This window comes from Helicoverpa zea, chromosome 10 (genome assembly GCF_022581195.2).
Source record: "Helicoverpa zea isolate HzStark_Cry1AcR chromosome 10, ilHelZeax1.1, whole genome shotgun sequence".
In the NCBI taxonomy this organism is placed as follows: domain Eukaryota; kingdom Metazoa; phylum Arthropoda; class Insecta; order Lepidoptera; family Noctuidae; genus Helicoverpa; species Helicoverpa zea.
The window spans coordinates 11,524,250-11,546,685 of NC_061461.1; the positions used below are offsets into that span (position 1 = coordinate 11,524,250).

The 22,436-nt window shown below is 36.3% G+C and overlaps 1 protein-coding gene across 2 annotated transcripts in view; it reads right to left on the bottom strand.

Annotated features, from left to right (window-relative positions):
• Positions 1-2,457: 2,457 nt before the first annotated feature.
• LOC124633739 (max dimerization protein 4-like) overlaps positions 2,458-22,436 on the bottom strand; it is a 275,580-nt gene continuing 255,601 nt past the window's right edge. For both annotated transcript variants that reach the window (XM_047169061.1, XM_047169060.1), the window contains exons 5-7: positions 18,416-18,650; positions 4,438-4,619; positions 2,458-3,835 (exon numbers count right to left, since the gene is read on the bottom strand). In XM_047169061.1, the coding sequence (XP_047025017.1) occupies positions 4,438-4,619; positions 18,416-18,650 (417 nt within the window). In that variant the 3' untranslated portion in view covers positions 2,458-3,835. The remainder of the gene's footprint in view (positions 3,836-4,437; positions 4,620-18,415; positions 18,651-22,436) is intronic.

Consider the following 22,436-nt stretch of genomic DNA (forward strand, 5'->3'; position numbering starts at 1 on the left):
AATCTGAGAGTAGTTTGAAACACAAAAATCAGGATAAACCTGATGAATTTTTAAATTTACGAAGAAGTGAAAGACTGAAAACATGTTCGCGTAAATCATATAATGAAAATGACTATGATGTCTATAGTGCGTTATCCATCACAAGTAATATACCAAAATCATTAAATGAAATTAAATCTCTGAACGATAGGAATCAGTGGGAAAAAGCAGTCAGAGAAGAACTCAATTCTCTTAAGAAAAATAATACATGGACATTAGTACCAAAACCATCAAATAAAAATATTGTAGACTGTAAATGGATATTCACTATTAAAAATGACGTTTCAGGTCAACCTTCAAGATATAAGGCACGTCTTGTCGCTAGAGGTTTCAGTCAAGAATATCTTAGTGATTATAATGAAACATTTGCACCAGTTGCTAGAATAGCAAGCTTTAGATTCTTAATTAGCTACGCAAATCAATATAATTTACTGATTCATCATATGGATGTAAAAACAGCATTTCTAAATGGTACACTAAAGGAAGAAATCTACATGAAAGTTCCTGAAGGTGTAAAATGTAAAGATAATTACGTATGCAAATTAAACAAAGCTCTTTATGGCTTAAAACAATCAGCTAGATGTTGGTACGAAACATTTGAACAATGTCTCAAAGAAATAGGTTTTCAGAACTCCCCAGTAGATAGGTGTATATATATGAAAGGTAAAGGAGACATTTCTAAAAATATTTACGTAATCTTGTACGTCGATGATTTGGTTATAGCATGTGCAGATTTGCAAACAATGAATAATTTCAAAGCATATTTAATGACTAAATTCGAAATGACCGACTTACACGATATCAAATTATTTTTGGGCATTAAAATAGAGAGACACCATGATAAAATTACTTTAGACCAAAGTGCTTACATTAAAACCGTTTTGAATAAATTTAATATGAGTGATTGCAATCCTATAAACACACCGATGGAGCTTAAATTAAACTATGAAGCTCTTAACGCTGATAAGAAGTGTGACGCACCATGCCGTCACCTGATCGGTTGTTTAATGTACATTATGCTTTGTACGCGTCCGGACTTAAGTACATGCGTAAATATTTTAAGTCGGTACACAAATAAGAACAATAAAGAATTGTGGTTATGCTTAAAGCGAGTTTTAAGATATATCAAAGGCACAATTGATTTGAAGTTAACATATACAAGAAATAATTACAATAACATCCTAAGTGGATATGTCGACTCAGATTGGGGTGGCCACGATTGTAATGATAGGAAAAGCACTACTGGATATGTGTTTAAATTATTTGATCAAAATACAATTACATGGTGTACAAAGAGACAAACATCAGTAGCGGTCTCGTCTACTGAATCCGAATATATGGCTTTATATGAAGCTGTTAAAGAAGCATTATGGCTTAAGTCTCTGGCAGAAAGCATAAACTTAAAAATTAATAAGCCCATTATTTTATATGAAGATAATAACGGATGTATTAGCATAGCTAATAATCCAACAAGTCATAAAAGGTCCAAACACATAGATATAAAATATCATTTCTCTAGAGAACAAGTTGAGAAAAATGTAATAAAATTAAATTATATTTCCACAGGTAACCAGTTGGCAGACTTGTTGACAAAACCTTTACCAGTCGTGTCTTTTATAAGACTGAGAAAAGGATTGGGTATAGAATAAGTTTTAATTTAAGTACAATTTCATTATGAAATGGTCTGATCAGGTTTTTCTGGGTTTTCCCTGATCCTGTGCAGCAAATGTTGGACCATTATTGTACAGTTGTCCCAGACCTTACTTGGAAGTATAATATGTTACGTCGTATTTATAAGTTGGTATTCACTTTGTAATGTTGAATTGTAGACTAGATACTGTATAGTAAACTAACGAATGACTAAAAGTTAGGGATTAATTTTTGAGGGGGCGTGTTGGATTATATAAAGCAAAAACTAATACCCCTAACTTTCGATAACATTGTTCTTTGTTCTATCTGAACAATCTACTGTTTATTTAACTCTACACACACTGCGTCACGGGATCTTGTTAGACGGACGTATTGCTTCCAAGTACCATTTAAAGTATAGAATAAATATTTCAATATCAAATTAGTATATTATTTCTTTTAATCCCATACCTCTTATAGTCAAGTGATAAAATATAGTTTAGTGCAACATTTAACTATACAATATTGGGAAAGGTTTATAGACCTTGCGGGCACATAGCCCCTGAATTATTTCACTGTTCGTTAAAGTTCCAGTATCAGTAAGTAGGTGTATGACACATTTACTCAGCCGATATCGTGTGACAATGAAGTGAGATCATTAATTATAATTCATTATTATATAATACTTAACAATACGATGGTTAGTGGGTGATGTATTACGAGCAGTTGGGTGTTATGAGATTTTGGACTGTATACCTAAAGTGATAGAGTCAAAAATAACATAAAACGTAATATCGTATTGTCTACAACTACCGCGTATTTTATTAAAATATAAGAAGTACATGAGTGAACGTAAGGGGTGATCAACACGTACGCGTGCCCGCGCGGTCGAGCGGATCACCACGCGGATCGCTCGTGCGTCTGACGTGAGACGAGAAATATGGCGTAATATGCGGCGATCTGCGTGATTTAAACGACGATCTCGACCACCTGGGCTTTCAGAGCATGTCATCCATAAAGAAAATTTGTATACTTCGGTTCGCGAACATATGTTGCCAACATAAAATTTTAATTCAACAAAAGAAATGATATGACATTTGATATTGCCACAGCCAGGTCACGCTCATGTCGATCAATTATAAACTAATTCTCATAGCCAATTTGTTAGTACCTGAGTTAAAATGGAAATCATCGTTAAAATTCATTTAATAATTAAAAAACAATATATTTTTGGTGGTGGGTTCCCTTTGTATGTGTTAGACCCAATCATAAAAAACTTTACTCCAAATCGGCGCAACATTCACAGATCTAATTCTATTTGATTAATTTTTACAAGAAAAATAATTATATACAAAATATAAAATTGATATATCTATACAACATACACTATAATAGCAACTTGTTTTTTTTGTGGAAATCAATAACAATAAGTACCTAGAGAGTTCTTTTAGAAAACGATTCTTCTAAGACCGTCAAAATTTATATTCGAAAATGTCCAATAGAAAAATTTAATAATAAATACAAAAATAACATGTCATTTGAAAATGAGGGCGTTCTGGGGGCTGAATAAGTTTGCACAAGTTGTTAAGAAATGCGAAGATCGCCCCCCGAGGCATACATAGTAAAATTATAGTGTGATAAAAAATATTAAAATTATAGTGACATTATGTAGGTAGATAAAGATTTGCACACATTGCGTGTTTTCAACACAGTGGAATAATGTGCCGTCGATGTAAGATCGGTAATGGAATACACATCGCGCCACTAGACTACACAATATTGCAACTCATCCAAACGAGCCAGGCTCGGTACAATTAAATAGAAAGAAATAAGAAAAAAAATACAAATTTGTCTGAAATGTGAAAAATAAACTTTGAATATAAATTTTTGGCAATTTTGTACTTAGTGATGGTTCGCAGAGGTGTGTAGTGTGTTCACGTGTACGAGTGGTGTGTGTGTGGCGTGGGTGTGTGCGGCGCGGGCGTGGGTGTCGCCGTCGAGTCACTGTCGCGTGGACGTCGCGTCGCCGGCCTCGATTCAGTCACAATAAACAACATTCGCCTTAGTACATGTATCAACAAAATGTCCTACGTTTGCGTCATGAAGTTACAACGTCAGCCGGGAGCCGATGTGGGCCCCAGCTCGCCCCGCGCCGCGCACCGCCCACCTGGAATAAAAAGAACACTGGCGATTACAATTTAAAAAGGACACACGGAGTTCCTCACAGGATTCAGCCCTATTATATCTCTGTAGGGGCAGAGAGGCATCAATCAATAGGACCATTGGTGGAGACACCCGATAAGACTGACGATGGTGGTCCTATATACATAGAACATCCCGATATTCATGTATTGCCAAAAGACTATCAGCCCTCTTTTTCCCCAAGACGGGATATCTATATGCGTCGCAAATAACCATGAATAAATGCTTTGATTTGATTTGATGTCCATTGCAATATTGGAAAATTTGCGTGTGGATCTGTATGTGGTGGCCTAGTGGTTAATTAAAGCAGCCTCTTGCTTGAATACGAGCGGGTAGGTTCGATTCCAGGTCTAGTTAGATGTACTTTCTAAAATTATCCTGGTTACCAATGACTGAGTAAAGGTAAAGGAAAACATCTTAAGAAAACCTGCACATTAAAGTCTGAAATCGACTATCCTAAGGGCAAGTGTGGTGATTCATATGAGCCGAGGCCTATGCCTTACAGTGGGACAAAGATGATGAGGAAGTTATACAAAAGACCAATATACAAGTCAGTAAAACACTCACCTAGACGACCTTCGTGAGTCGTGCGGCACGCCGTGTCCGCGGCACGTTGCCGGGCCGCGTCTTGAGCGGGGTGCGGGGTCGTCGCCGCGCCCCTCCGCCCACCCCGCTGTCCCCGCTGTGGCCTGACACCAGGGACTCGCTGTCGCTCTGGTTCGACGTGTAGCCGATCACGTCAACCTCATCTGGAATTGAGAAGAGAATAGATTAGTAAGGGTGTTTCAAAGGACTTGGCTCCTGTAGCACGGGTCTCACGTAGCTCTGAAGCCAGGGCTTCCAATATAATTGTACCTTATTTTTAATGCCAATAAAACATTTATTATTAGAGGTATTTATGAAGGGAGTTGCAGTTATCTTTGTCGCTGTTTTTAGGAGTATGGGAATCTAAAATTTCGTACTATTTAATCGAAATCTTTGTACTATTTTATGTTATTACTTCTTCAGTCATGTGTTTCCTGTGAAACCTAGTACCAGAAACACGAGATGATACTCGTTAAAATTAGAAATCATTGTTAAAAGTTTCAAAATACTACATTGTAAAACGGCAATTACTAAAAGCATTTGATGTAACTTTCAGAGCATTTATGAAGGAGACGATCTCTTCATGAAGTTGCAATAAAGTCAAGATTTTGAAGCCAGTACCAAAATAGGTGTCCTAATTACACAGAAATCGTGTTCTTCACTCGGAAAGTCGCCGAAAAGCGAGCTATGCTTTAAACTGCTTTTGAATCGTATCTTTAATTACTAGCTTGAGACTTTGACATTTCTAGAAATAAGAAATAAAGGGTCCAAGTGGATTATGTTTCATGATAATGTTTTCTAAAAGTTCCATTCAGCTATAAAGAACCTGTGACCCTTTAAGACGCGATTTTTCAAAACAACATCAACAATTTAATTCATTTTTAACAGACTTCCCAAAAAGGAGGAAGTTCTCAATTCGACCGTATTTTTTTTTAATACGTAAAGACAAGAGAAGTTTTAAAAATATTTTCCAAAGTCTGTACACAGCAAATATCTTGCAGCTGCCAGTTAAACTTGAAGAGGTTTATATTACGAAAGCGCTCAGCGCTGGATTAAAGCGTTCACATTTTCGACGCCCCTATATTCCTTGATAAGCCACCAGATTTGGGACGTACACTGTATGTATAGTTATAGCATATAAGCAGTTATTTATAATTATACACGTGCAGGATATAAGAATCGTGTTATTTTACTAACACCTAATGAGGACTATCTTTTTTTATTAAGTTTTTGGAAGCAAAATAATCAGTTTTTTTCATCTTCTGCCTAGCCTTTTCTCAGTTGTTTATATTGCTATTTCAGATTTAGAAAATAACTGTAACTTGTTAACAGTAGGTACGTCTATTTATAAATGGTTATACGAAGCTACAGTAATTCGAAAATATAAATAATTTAGAACATCGCTAGAAATGGCTTGCATCCGGTGCACTTACAATAATGCATAGCACATATGTCCACTGCAAGAAGCTTGTTCAAGAATTTAAACGCACTCGCGTTCTGTTCTTGCTTTTAGCCTTGAACAAAGTGGCTAGTCTAAAGGAAGTACTGGTTTAAGTAATTTCAATTTATTTCGTCTGTCAGCTAAGAAACTTGTTTCTATATCGATTTAATGACATAAATCCGAAATATTTATTGGTGAAGCGTAGGGACTTAAAAAAAATACGTTTTTTGTAGTCCTTATATAGTCTTAAAACCTCAACTTTGACCTCAGACGAAAGAATATATAACCATGCCTTTTAAGGGATTTATAACAACAAAACAAAACAATAATTTAAACCTTTTAAGACACACGAAAACAACGCAAAGTATGAACTACAAAAATGTACCCTAACATATTCGAACACATTTCCACATTGAATTTGTCAAGTAGCATCCCAGCACAAGTTTGTCGAGACTAATTATAACACAAACGGTACAAGCGAGCTGGCAGCAATGGCGGCGCGCGCCAATTTCCTGCAATACATGTTAAATGGCAGCCAATCGTGCGCCGACCGTCGACCGGGCAACACGCCCTTTCCGCAGCTCCGCACTTGAAAATTACACTACACACTCAGAAAGTATAATTTGCTTTTAATTTGTTTAACGTGTATGGGGTTCTGCTTGAATTGCCTTGTGTGTACTGTTTTGTATTTTGTCATCTTTTACAAAGAAGTATGAAGGCATAATTAATTTTGGTTTCATTCACGCTAACAGATAACGAGCATCCTAACAACGGCTGCCATTAATAGATTTCGTTAAAACAATATAATTTTAATCAACAAACTAAAATTAGATTTTCAATTCCACCAAACACGCTTTAATATCCGAATCTATTATTAATGTAAATCCGATAATACAGTTTTAATTATACACCGAAACACAAAGGGTCGGAAACGCTAATGGCACCCAACGTGGGCCCAGACTGACATCATAATAGCGGCTTGTAGACTTAATACGTAATCAATACGAACACTGAACATCCCGCTAGTTAAAGTGCAATGAATAAAGCTCAAATGCCATAGGGGTCTTTGTGTATGACACCTTTGATCAAGCATCCGTAAAACTAATTACATGGGAGTGATATCACTTTTGGTTATAGAGCGAAGAGCAAGTAATGACTATGACTCTACAACGATTTTAAAATCACATAAGACCTTCAGCTAACACTACACACCTTCTGCCATTCAGAACTTACAAAAGGCAGAACCACATTTGCATAAAGGCAGACACCTCAATAGACCGCAAAATAAATCCTTGCAAGTTATTACGAGCGCATAAAGATCATGAATCACTCCACAATCCTCGCATGGAAGCATGGAGCCTGCATCGCAATATTTCGTCACAGGAATTTATTTCCGACAGATATTGAAAAGGACCAAACTGTGTTAACGTGTTACATGCGAGTGTTGTGTGTTGGTGAAATTATTTTTGGTTTCGGGCTGTTGTTTCGTGGGTATTAAAAATGGATGTGTTAAAAATGGTAGGAATACCGAAAATATTCTGTACAAAGAAATGGCTGCTGTTAAGCAATTTCCAATGTTATTAACAGGGTAACCTTGTTTTAGAGATGGAATTTGTGATCACTAGTGGATGTTTGTTTTTTGAGTATAAGTTTTGATTTCCATTATTGAGAATCTTTTAAAAAGGGTATTTATTACTCACATAACATAATATTAAGTATGAACTATCATATTTTGTTGAAATGCAGGTAAAATACCAAAACAACATCCAATTTCATAGTTTAGTCTATTCTAAAACTGAATACTTTAATAACAGCAACTAAAACACAAAACTATTATTTCGGTATCACTATCCGAAATGCAACAATGTAACTGATGATCGCACTATTAAAGTCTCAGGTGCGCACCGCCGGTTCTAAACCGCGCTATTTGTTATCAACGTACAATTCCGAGGGTAGTCAAACAACATCGCTTGTTTTGATGTTACCTAACAATTAACTTTGAAGGTTTTGTGTATTACAGTTTGTTTTGTCAGATTGCAACTTAGTTAACTATAATAGCTGCTTGTTTGATAAGAAAGTAGATTTTAATATTGATTTGGTTTAACGTGAAATGTTAATTCGTTTTAGTAATGTCGTGATTACGTAAGGATTACGTGGGTAATATGAGTAAAAATAGACTAAAAATTACTCATCAATTAAGCAATACACCGTTTTAGCATACTGTCTACGTAATTACAATAATGAGCTTCAACAGACAATTTTGATGGCGCCCACGTGGGACCGTGAGCTGATAATGACTAATGCCAATTAATCAGTGTCAGTCTACACACAATATATCAACATTAAATTCTTAATGCGATTACTCCAAACATAATTAGTTTCAACACGTCATAACTTATTTAAGCTCCGCAATGTACTAACATTAACGTAGTTACGTCATCCATTGCTTAATTTGGATTACTTCGAGTTTTTACATTTCTGAAGCCTGGTTTCATTTGGCAACAGAATGTAATCTGTCACATAAATAGTAAAAGGCTCGTTACGTTGAGACCTAACACTAATTGGCGAAAAGTGGGTAGACGAAAGTTAAACTCTGGGGATTTGATGACGGTTCGGTCTGTAATGGGCTACAGACTTCATTACGAACAGAAATCCGAACGCACTTTGATATAACATACACTTAGATACAGCCATTAAACTGGATCCCTAGCCTGTTAATCTATTAGTTGATGTGTTCATGAATACTTAATGCTGTTTGGTATTTAGGCATTGTTTGAGCATTGCTTTAGTATGGGGAATTAGTTCAGGGCTGTGTTGTATAGTGAGGGTTTATTGAAGGCTTTTGTGAAACATCTTTGTGTTAGGTTATGCATATTTATTACGTGAATTTTAAGTTTGGGAAATTCCGTAGCTATCGTGTCTTCAAAGATCCTAATATCTATGAAACTACTAAATAGATATTTAAAAAGTCAACAGTCTGTCAGGTTTTGAAAGTGTTCTTTGCATTAGGGTTAATAGAGGTACAATTGATTCGTAGCAGAAGCATAATACAGCAGAAATGTGTCCCCAACTTGATACAAAATTAATAGGCATTCTCACATTTCAGCACCGAATGTAACATGTATAATGAATGAGTTATTTATAGCTATATTATACGAGGCTAAGACACCTGTCCCCTTCGAGAGCGCCAATAAATCTCCTGCCGATAATTTACTGATTGTTTGTCCCGGCACATAAATTCTATCGTGATGTCACAGACCTCCGCGTTTGCACCTCCACAACTTTAAGTTATTTATTTGTTTTGCTTCGGGAATTTATCGAATCATTTGAGCAGGGTGCGAGAAACTATAATTAAAACAATAGAAAGGGGAATGATAATAAAATCGTAGTTATAAATATTAATATCACGCTTTTTAAGTTTCGAGTCCCACGTTGGGCGCCATTAACGGTTGGATACATTTTTAATTAAATGGAATATTTACTCGCTCGGTTGGTTTTCACATTATTTTCTGTATTTACTCGCAGTTTCATATCAATGAGCATATTATATTCACTTTAATGTTCTCCTTGAAAATAAAAGCTTTTGTGAATGATATTATCTTCGATATATCATATCAGGTCTTTTCAATTTCGAGCAGGTATGAGTCGGGAAAAATAATCATAAAGATATTTTCGTCACACTAGGATCTTATAAGGCGCGTAAGAAAATTGGAATCTATTCAAATCGAAAACGAAATAGATCGCCTTCAGGTTATGAGTCTAGTCAACTAGGTTATACACGAACATTTTCGGAATAGAATATCGTCCTATTCAATTTACATAGTTAATATAGCCCTGAATTGTATACCGACTTCTTAGAACGTTAATATTACAGTTTGCCCTTTCCTCTTAAATTAGTTTTCCAACAAATTGTAACTTGGTTCATCAATTTCTGTACTTGAATTGATAATAACGAATGTTCTCACTTTTGTTTGGTGGGTAGAAAGTAATAGAATTTACGATTGCACAATTATTTTAAGATACTTCAGGTGTATCTGAACAGATTTATTTTAATTTTCTCTTACATCCGAACATTTTCGTTGAACAAAATTTTCTTTTGTATGAAAGTGGAAGATTTTCCGAACCCCAACGATCAGATAAGCAATTCTCCTTATATTTAATACTCGTAACACTGTTCACAGTTTCATCTATCTTCATAATACCACTCTAGATAGCGGTACTGCAAAATAGATTTCACGAGCTAACATTTTCATCTCAACGGAATTAACGTTGTGCCGTGATTACATCACATTATGTGTCCCTAAGTCGTGTATCTTGTTACAGATACCGACCATTATCTTAACTAGATTGTTGCTGTATTACTCATAGTTTAGGATATTTATGTATTTGAAGGGTTTTTGGTCTGAGTGCTTATGTCCCAGTTGGGCGCCAACAATTTTTTCACGTTTTGAGAAACTATTCCTGTTATGATTTTTTATATGAAAGCATACTTGCCATGTTCCGATAAAATGCTATTTAAATCACAATAAACCCTATATATATTAAGTTAACCTACTATTCCCAGAAAACTCAACCACATTTTAATTCTACCCAAAATTTTCCACCTTCTTCGCATTAAATTAGGAGTGCATACGAAAGTGTCCCACCAAGCCCCACATAAACAGTGTGTAGCGACCTAATTAAACTTGGATAGTCGTGGTAATTAGCGCCGGGGCTCCGCTACCCCCGGGCCACTGATAATAGCGGAACACGGAAGGCTTATCAGGCCAAGGGTGCTTCGAACCAGCTACATGGTATTCGGACACGCGAAGTGTGAAACTTGCCTCTATTTTGGAAGAAGGGTGATGGGTATCGGGCGGTTATTTTTGTAAGAAAGGATGTTTGAAGAAATGTCTTCGTAGATTGGTGGTAGTATCTTTTGTTTTTGTTGTTTTTCTACGCTGCACATTGTGGGTAAGGTTTGAATAGATACTAGTATTATTAAATGTCTTCAAGATTCTAATAATATGTTTCATGAGACGGTCGGTTAAAGTAGCTGAAACTATTTGAGCAATAAAATATGTATTTCATTTATTGAGCATATAATAAATACCACCTTCAACCAATTCAAATCCATACATAATTGAATACACCTCAACATTTCGACGTGCTGTCAGTTAACTTGTATAAAAGAAATTCAATAAGTGGGATCATCGGAGGTTTAGCCCAGCGCTGGGATAAATGAATTCCACCTAAACTGGGAAAAATCAGCATCAATTATGCTTGACTTTGACATGGGATGGGTTGGTATGAATATCCGATATTTTGATCTGCGTTTAATAATTCACGTTCGTATAAATAAATCCAAGATGGTGGATAAATGGAAATAGGCATGATGACAGTAATCAAAAATCATGAAAATAATATATTTATTAAATTAAACTTGAAGCTTGGAATATAAAACGCGCATTGTTTTCTTTATTAATAATGTGATTAATATGTATTTTTATAAAATAAAATTACGAAATAAGGCAATCCGCCATGATATCTTGAACACCAATCAGAGCTCGTGACGTCATCTCTCAAAACAACTCGCGCGAAAGCGCGCGAACGTCACATTTCGTTATTGTGAACTTCCACTGCGATCTTTGTTTCTAATTAATTAATTGTTTATAACACGAGTTATGGAGCCCGGATTTATCAAGGCAAACAGCGCTAATTTGCCTAGAATTGATATCATAATGCTGGGAAAGTTTTTGGCATCAAATAAAGATTTTTGTTCAGCTGAATTTAGAAATGTTAAAACTTCCATGTAAGTATACTAGTTTAATTAAAAAACAATGAGAGATGAAACCTAACCTCGAAATAGTTATTTACATTATAAACTATGCTAGAATCTAGAGAACTATGTAATAACTTACATCAAAGTGATCTTCACAAAAATAGAGTTGTACCCTGGGCAATATTGCTTTTGAATCTTGCCTTGCAAGTTTAAGCCACTTGTTTCGTATTTTTTTATTGTGAGGAACGTACACAAATAACTTATCAGGAGTTGTTTTGGATGTGTTCTTACATTGGGGGACCCCACGACACCTATGCACTTTCGAATTCATTTTTAATAACACAAAAAACTTAATTATTGCACGAGCGTTGTTTATTTGCGTCTTGTAATTTCAGTCGTGACGTCACAAGTGACACCATGACACTGACAAGCGTTTTCGCGCCGGATTCAAAGTGGACAGAGAAAAATGCAATTATTTGATAAAAAATCTTCGCATTTTCTTAAAATTAATAATTTTTCATATAAAATAGACGTATACCTACATCATACAAAGGAATTTAAAAATTTGTCATCATGCCTATTCTGCTGGTAAATATAGTTAACAGAATAAAACAGTAAGCAGCTTAAATGTATTTATTCCATCTTATATTTTTTATTGTCATTAATATGTTGTAAAAATATTGAATGTGGATACGGCTGTTATTATGCCGATTATCATTACGGCTAATGGTCTAATAGCGAAGAGGATACGGCACATATTGTCTCTGGGTTCCTAACCATCGGTACCTTGGCCTTTGATTTTTGATATTATTTGGTAATTTGGATTTAAATATTAAATAAATATTTAAAAATGTTATAAATACGTTGTTATATAAATAAACCTAATTCCCACTTACGAGCTTTATTTTCTATTTTTCTCTAGAATAAATGAAAGTGTATCTTGAGGTTTTTCTCTAACGTCAATATTCCTATAGTTATTATCTAAGTTTGCTCTTTGCTTGAGATATAGCAGTAATTTTTTCTCAGTCCTGTATCGGCAAGACTGAGATCTGGTAATTTAGCCTTAGGTACGATGAGTCGGGCAATTTTTCCGAAATGATGATAAGGAACGATATTTCTTGGTAAAAGAGATTTTTTGGGTGGCAAGATAGATCTGAAACTTTCATGATTTTAGCAAATGTACCTAGTCTTTTCTGTGATAAATATTTAGGCTAAGATTAATTAAGGGTCACTTCGGAGATCGACACAAAGTGACTCAAACATAGCTATTTCAGTATACATAATCGTAGCACATAATGTAGTCTCACGTTCTTCAATCGTAATATCGTTATACGTATTTTGGCAAAACATTGAGCTATGAAAGATAGATCTTTTAAGAGGGATGTTTTTCAAAAGGTTACTTCACAAGATTAGAGCAATGAAATTACTACATTATTTACGGTCGGTTACAAAATTAAACTATAACGATAACCAAACCATAAGCTGTGTACTTGCCGCCTATTATTAGTCAAATCAGCGAATTTATAACTGAATGTGGTTCGGTTATCATTACAGTTAAATGATGCAGCTCATCCTCAGTACACTGTCATACGAGGACCAAGGACCAGAACCCATAAGGACCAACTCCCCTCAAGGACTAACACGTATGACGGTCACACGCGCCGTGTAATTAATAAGCGGCGGCGGGAGCGAGCGAGAGGGCGATAAGCGCGCGCCTCTCGTAAATCACCCGCGCTAATGATGCTTTGTACAAGGATAGTGGGTTAGCTGGATGTGGTTGGGAGAAGTTGGGGTTGAGTTTATGTTGTGTACTTAAATAATTATATGAATAAATGTAAGCGTTTTATTCTATTATTTATGGACACGCTCAGAGACATTTAATAGTTACTTAGGCCGTTCCTTAGTGCAGATTTTCTATGAGAATCTGTCACTTAGGAGTGACTTAAGTTATCATTAAATGTCTCTGAGTGTGGGGGTAAGTAAAAGAAGGTCTTAGGTCACTTAATTCTGAAATTGGGTATGCGTCTTTATTAATTTGAATTATGTAAAAAAAACCTTATCTAATTTCAATTTGTACTAGTGCAAAAATGAGAAGAATATTGAAAATGACAATTTTCAAGTAAACATGACTTTATATCCTTAACTAGCCGTTTTCCCGCGGTTTCACCCGCGTCCCGTGAGAGCTACTGCCCGCACCGGGATAAAATATAGCCTATGTTACTCGCAGATAATATAGCTTTCTAATGGTGAAAGAGTATTTAGAATCGGTCCAGTAGTTTTTGAGTTTATCTGTTACAACCAACCAAACAAACAAACAAAGTTTTCCTCTTTATAATATTGGTATAGATAAAAAATACACAATACTTATGACACCGTATCCACTTGTATTTATACGTTAAAATAAACGAACGGAAAAACAAACATCCTCCTATGTTAAAAGCCAGATATATTTCTTTCAAGTCACTTCCATTCCTCTTATATCCTTGTTAAGTCTCAGTGCCCCGCTCTCGAAGCTCGCAAACAAACAACACTTCACACACTCACACACACAAACACAAACAAACACACACACAAACACACACACACACACACAATATAAACGTATTTACAAATCGCTTCCGCACGATTTATGTTGAAGTAAGTAGTTTTTAAATTATCGCGTGTGAATTCGGACAGTTGAATTCAGCATCAACGGTCGGAAATGTCAATATATTTCTGTTGATTTATTACAACGTGATCAATGGTAAAATGTTTTTAATTAAAGACCTCTTTTTGGTGATAAAATATGTGATGTTGCTAGAATTAAAAATAAAAGAGGTACGTCGCTTTTTCGTCGTTTTAAGATGAAATATTTTTTCCAAAATAATATTAGGGTCGGCTTCCAGTATTCAATTCTAATTTGATGACTTTTATTGCAGGTGCCTCTAAAGATTGATAGGCTTTCTGCCTCAACCTACACAGTCATGTGTAATCAAAACCCATGCCAACAAAAATCCCAGACAAAACAAAAAAAAAACAAAATTAAAAAAAGCGTCTACATTTTACACACATGTCACCCCAATATTTTTCGTGCAAATAGTCTATCTGCAAACGCATATATCCGCGTAACGCAATATGCACCGTTCGGTTCGCGTCACTTCACATACGCGATTACCGTAATACGATTGCGCTTCGCCGTCGGCCATGTGCGCCCGCCCTTAATTAGCGAGGCTGCCCCCACGGACCAACATACAAAATTACACCCTATTTTGATAACCTAAAGGCCGATATTCCTACAAACAATATGCTTCAATAGCACCATCGAAGGCAGAGTTAATTATGTGATCGCAAAATCACATTTGACGGTATCGGAAATCATTAAACGTGCGTGTTTTCATCACGGAATTTTAATTAATGGCTCGAAAGAGTTATCGTGGTGTTAAGACATTTTTGGGAACAATGTGTTTTTGTCACGGAGAAAATTATGTTAGCCCATAGCTATAGGCTAAGTAAATATTTATGTACTTGATACAATTTGCAAGTTCATACTACGGTTGGCTACATAACGCTACGATGCCTACGACGCTACGCCGTAAAGAGATGCTACGATCCGCATCCTATACTACGCAACTGGTCCTTGGATGGAACTTGGTCCTTTGCTACGCAGTCAGTGCTACGCAGTCAGTGCTACGAACCGTAGTCATCAATGCTACGATCTTTATTCTCCATAATATCAACTCACTACAATCGTTACGACATAATGAAACGATTAATAGGCTCCAAATAACTATTTATTGGCTAAATAAAAACCATTTATTTACCATATCAATTGGATACGAATAAAAACGTAATAAAGGACGGTGTTAGAAAGACTGGGGAACTTTTGAAGATGGCGGTCGACAATGGATTACGAATTTATGTGGCTTTCCCGCCCTGAGAATAAGTGTGCTCGAGACAGTTATATTGCTTAAGTTAATGCATAAATAAAAGGTAACAATATAGGCTGGTTTTAGGGTAAGGAAGTACGTCGTAAGGTGGAATAAAAATAATGACTGTAGTCTTTGAGAGAGGTAAGTTTGGATTTATTTTCTTAAGGTTGTATAGAAGTTTAAAGATAGCGTTCTCAATGTGTATTTTTTTTAAGAAAATCTAAGGACAACAATGTTTTGACTTAAAAGACGGCGACGATATTCAATGCAACTTGCGGTAACAATTAAAATATTGTACGGAACGATGTTCATCAAAAGTAATGTAATCAAAACTTTTAATTGTTTATGTAGCAAAAAGACCCTGGGGATCCAAAAAAAAACACATTTCATGTCTACATCGCTGCAAGATTTTTTTACCGAACATATTCCATGTTAAAACAAAAAATAATTTCACTAATTAGTCAAAACCAGGCCTGTCGACAAGTACACTAAGCTTTACATAGCCTTGAGGGTTCAGCAGCTTAAAGCGCTTCGTTCAGCGGCATCCAGCGGCTGTCAAGCCAGTACTCTAGTGCTGACATAGAGAACAAAATGACTAGCGGAGATGTCATTACAGATAATCGCCTAAGAAAGTAGTGCGCCAAAATGCGGGTGTGCGGGGGACGAGGAACGTTACTGTCTTCGCGCTTACACTTTGGACCCGACCATTTTTTGTAACACCAGAAATCGTTGAAAGATGTTTTAAAGAACCCAAATACCTCGTAAGTTCACTCGTAAGGTCATGCCCACCGTACGGTTTTGACATACAAGAAGGCGTACTGACCTACTTTTGTTATGACATCTCCGTTCATTTTTCCTTATTCCGTGGGTACTGACTTCGCTGTCTAAAGGTTTCATTAGAAGCTCAGCGGTAATCAGCTTTGCGCTACCGCTATTTTTAATTTTCCAAAAATCCCCACTCTTTTGTTTCGGTAACAATTGCGTGTTTTGGCGTTGTAGCTTGTCATTTGTTTAGGGACTTTTAATTTAGGGTTCGGCTGTGAGCTATTCAGACTTGAAGGATATTTTTTGGATGGGGAAGTAAAATTGATGCTGTGATTGTAATAAAAGAAAGATTGGTTCGAAAGTCTGTGTTTTTAGAAGGGGTGAATCAATATATTTTTCGATAAGGTAAGTAGAACAATCTTATTTTAAAATTACTTTCAGATCTAGTGTCACCAAAAATCTCATTTAACTTCAAAACCCACTCGAAGCTTTCCTAAGCAATTTATTTTTTACAATTTAAACTTTATAATATTTCACTTGAATACATCTTCAGACAGCTAAACTGGGACCACCTAGGCTTGAACATTAATGGAGCTCGCCTAAACCACCTAAGATTTGCCGACGATCTGGTGCTCCTAGAGGAGAACCCAGCAGCAATAGAACAAATGATGCAGAGCCTAGCAAATATAAGTAAAAAAGTTGGTCTGGAAATCAACGCAAGCAAAACGAAATTGATGACGAACTCTACGGAAACAGACATTATGGTAGATGGCAACATTATTGAATATGTCAAAGAATATATTTACTTAGGACAAATAATATCCCCTGCAGATGAAATGACAAAGGAAATAAACAGGCGAATAGTTCAAGGATGGAGAAAATACTGGTCACTGAAGGAAATAATGAAAAGTAAAGATCTAGGAAACCACATAAAAAAGAAGACATTCGACACCTGTATTCTACCAGTTCTAACTTATGGCTGCGAAACTTGGTCAACAACGCTTCACCACCGAGAAAGGCTAGCAAAATGCCAACGTGCCATGGAGAGGAGCATGCTAGGGCTGAAAATCAAAGACAGAATTAGAAACGCAGATATAAGAACAAGAACAAAACTCACAGACATTAATAACCGGATAGACGTCCAAAAATGGAGATGGGCTGGACATATGTTACGCCACCCCATCAACAAATGGAGCAAGGAAGTCACACTCTGGCAGCCAAGAGACGGCAAAAGAAGTAGGGGTCGCCAAGTCAGGAGATGGGAAGATGACTTGAAACAGACAGCGGGCCCACTCTGGCTGAGAGTAGCAAGGGATAGGACACACTGGAAGGAATTGGAGGAGGCCTATGCCAAAAGGCACACCGAACTTAGGGACCTCTTGTAACCCTATGTTTAGGAATAAAAGGCTATTAAATTAAATTAAATTAAATTAATATTTCACAGAAGCAATGCTTCAGCCATTATCAGATCTTGAGCCAATAAATTGAAAAGATACAATCATATTTATTGTTAGCATAAGTCGGCACACTGGTGAGGAAGACGGTTATAACTTAACTGGGATCGTAAACCGCTCGCAGCATTTTATTGTTTAGTAGTCAAAACACTTTTATATTATTTTTATTGAGGAACAAAGGTATCAATTAGTAGGTTTAGTTCAGGATTTTTATGTTGGGAAATTATCTTATTGATTGGGTTATGTGAACTGATGGGGGAAGATTTCTTTAAGAATTGTTAAATCTTATTGATCATCTGTAATATCTTAAATGTTACTGTTTCTAAAATCTAGAGCGAAGTTTGTGACCTAGCATCTTTTGCCTAGTAGATTTAGATAGGACTAAATAAATTGAACTTGCAGACTTTGTACCTAATATGGCCTATTCTTCCTAGTACAGTCAATTCTTCCTAATATGGCTTATTCTTACTTACAGAGCCTGTTCTTCCTAATGTGGTTATTCTTTAGCATTTATTTTTAAATATGCTCCTGCGCAGATAAAGCTCCATCTTTATTCGTTTAACCGATTTCCCACACATTCTCAACATGATCCAAGCTCTCAAAAACATCAGAATAGGCAAATAAAACTCACCACTTTCAGAGACTGACGAAGGCGACCGTTCCGCCGTCGAAACACCCGACGACGAAGACTCTAGCGACGAAAGCGAGTCAGCTCTCGTTGTGTGCGTGTGGGTCATTGAACTCTCCGATAGTCTTGAGTCTCTCGGCGCGTCGCTTAGCTGGTTTAACCGCCGCTGTAGGTAACGCTGTTCCCGAGCTAACTGCTCCTTGTGACTGACGTGCCTCTTCTCTCGTTCTTCCAAACTCTGCAACAAGAGAAATGGACACTGGTTAAGCTCTGCAGGGTTTGCAGGGTCTGCGGTGTTGGAAAGAGTTATCGCGGCCCTGGTATACAAAAGGCCTACGAAGGAACATGATGGGATTGCGAGAGGAGTCATTGCTTAAAATTAAAATGACAGTCCTTTATTAAATTTTCATTCATAATCTTGTGCAGTTTATAAGCAAGCTCAATTCTATAGATAACCGTTACAATAACAAACTTTTGGACTCCCGATGAAGTCCGTTAGATACCGAGATGCACTGTACACAATACATCAGTTTACACAGCAAACTTTGGACCAGAACAGCATTAATTAAATAACTTCAACAAAAGAACTTCCAATCAGCCATCAAAGCGAACAAACACCAATTTACTTGAAGTTTCCATATTAGTAAAAGCCGAACACGTCCGAATAGTTCAAAGTCAAAGTCAAAGTTCCGAAATGTTCCGAAAGATTAATAGTATCAACAACAAGAAACTATTGGGTAATTAGACGCACATAATGTGCTAGGAGAAACACATTAATCATTAACCACTGATTTACTAACTTAGGATTTGACGTTTAACGTTAACCAGTCATAACTGGAGTTGTTAATGGTCTGAGTTGAACGTGCGACGGCGAGTAGGAACTATTATTGTTATATTACTGGGAACTTAGTACTTTAGTGTATTTAGTACAGGGTTAAGATTAGTTGAGGTTGAAATTACAACTACGAACTATGATGTTATTTCTACATTTTCCAAACTCTAGTTATTGCCCTTGTTTAAAATCACTAGAAAAATAACAGGTTTTTCTCCAAAAGTTGATTCAACAGGAATTAAAATAACGACTTCAATAGTATACCTAAAACCTTCACCCAAGTCTAATAAATACTATGCAGAAAACCGCATCAAAATCGGTTCACCCAAACGTGGGATAATCGCGCACAAAAATACATACAGGTTAAATATTTTTTTTTTTTATGTCAGCTTAATACTCACGCACTTATCTCACATCACATTCGTTGAGCTAAAACTACTCCCCTTCAAATGGATCAATATTTAAAAACAAAAGCTTAACGCAACTCCTGTCAATAAATACTTAATGGCATCCACAGAACATTTATAACTCTCAGCCAAAGCATGCCACGTGCATTCGCCCTTACAGAGTCCAAAAGCCTGCACACAGCAGTTTTTTGTGAGGCTCTTAAGAAAATGGCTTTTTCTAGGGCCTCAAGGGACCCGCGGGAAAAAATGAGGATTACGTACAAAGTTCGGGAACTTACTGCAGGCAAGTCGATGTATTCCCCACCTTTTGTTTAACTCTCATTGTGTTTATGCGTTTATCCAACGTACACTTAAATGGGAGTTGGAGTTTCTTACCCAGTTTAGAATTAATAGCCCTAATGTTGAATAATTCAGGTTATTTTCAGTTCGAAGCCCGTAAGGGTTGTGTAATTTGGAACGCTACCTTAGCTGTTGATTTATTTTTGAGTCAAATTCGAGCGGATAATAAGTTGTGTAACGAATTTGTTTTCGAAATAGATTGCATTTGATTGCTTAATGATTCTAAAATTAGCTTTGATTACAGAAAAGTTGAATGCTATAATGAAGCTATTCAACATAATAAACCCGCCATGAATCTCCCGTAAACAATACAAAGAGGAGAGTTCACGTATTCTTTTTAATTTTTGCTGTATCTGGCAACCTTTAGGCATTACGGCCAGGCAGGCCTTAGATGATATATCTGATAATAAATCTCCGGGAAGCCACCGCTGCACTGTCCTTATTTTGCAGTCCAAATGTTAAATGCTTTTGGGGAGAGATTTTAAAATTCCGCCGCTTTTGCGAATGATTAAATTATGGATGGAGAGAAATGGGCGTGAAAATTGTTTGCGGGTGATGGATATACGGCACTGTGATTTTATTTTTGTGAAAAATTTAAGAATTAAATGGGAACGTCAAAATTAGAACTCGGCCTTTAGAATGATGTTGATGAAGATTTAATTCTAATTGAAATATCAGAGGGAGGATATCTTGCAATACAGTAACGTAGTGTACAAATACAGTAGTGTACAAATTATCAACACAGTTACGAACAAAGTTAGCTTTCCTAACGTGTACAGCTTCGACATAAATCAATATAATTGCAAATTGAACCTCAACTCAATATAACGTACATACACAAGTAGAAATTATCCAATTCATACGTCTCAATGGACAGATTTCCAATACACCCGCACATAGGCGCAAACCACAACCTTTGCTTTATCGATTTCCTGTCAGGGCATTTGAGCGTCGAACGATTCCGAATTATGTCATATTGCTATACGCTATAATGTTCTATAACTATATATCACGGATTACTGGTGCCGTCGAACTCTCGTGTTATTGCACACTATTTATTTTTTACGACCCTCTTTTGATAGCAGTAGATTTGGCCTCTCCAAATAATCCAGTCGTATTGCAAAACCGGTGATGCTGAATAATCTCTGCACTCTGCATTCTCGAAATGTTAATGCTTTTTGAAGGATTTTTGCGGAATGCGGAAATTAAATGTGAAACGACGCCTTTTTCCAGTAGGGTGAATACAAATGGACACAAAAATGAGTGTTTCACTCTTAATGATGCGGTAGTAAGTGACAATCTGGATGGTCGATTTAACACCGTTCTTCCCAAAGCATTTGGTACACAGCTGACCTATTTTAACATAATCACGCCTGATTCGAAAGAGGTTCGAGTTCAATTAAAACAAGGCTTCGTAGAAAGAACAATACTGACAGCGGCCGTAATATGACCCTTAAAACATGTAAATTTTGAAGCTGATGAATTTGAAACAACATTTCAGAATATCACTTATAAGTTAATTGGTTATTAGAAAACTTTTCCAATCTGCATGAGGAATTGCTCGGTGGTCGGAATTTTTAGCCGCAGTAAAATATAGCCGACATTGTTTATTTAGGCGGACTTGATGGAAAACGCCTGAGGAGTTCGCTCAGCAATTTGGTCGGTTTTTGACCTTTCGCTGTGAAAGTTATTTGATCTTGCAATTTGGAGTTAGTAACAATAATTTCTTGATACAAGAGATACCAATTATAGCTGATGCGAAATGGAGGGTTTTTGATAGAAGGTATAACTCACGTGAATTTCTTACCTATGCTATATTTTTTTTTACAATCATAGTCGACAGGCGATCACCGAGTGGAAAATTAGATGGACCGCTGACCTGGAAACGCTCGCAAGGATCCGTTGGATACCAAGCCGTGTACCGAAGCAGAGTATTATGTAAGCGTCCGGCTTTCAGTGGACGTCTTATTCAATCAATACATTTGGATTTATTACAATTATGTACAATTTGGTCTTGCAACTTTGTTTCTATAATTCGGTTTCCTAAAATCTTGCGTACCGTTTCTATTTAGGAACTCTCTCGTTTCATCAATATCAAAACGATCCACGTTCATAGCTTTATTCGGGCCATCGTTTAATCCGTGTCTCATTCCTTAAGGCATTCATCCTTTAGAGTCGTTTTCAGGTAAAATTGCCTCAAGAACATTTTCAAAGGGCACACGTGTCTTGAAAAGATTTGGGCAATTCAAAAGTTTGCTCATTGAGTGAATTTCGTTGGAGTTTTAAAACAGAAAGTATTTTTTTGAAACTGGAAAAATATTTATTTTAAGAATTGCATGAGGCTGTAGATTCAGTAGCTTTCAAATCTAACTTCACACATAAATTTAGAATACAACGTGAATATTTGTATGCATGGCCGCTCAAAATGATAGACTGTATTTTGAGA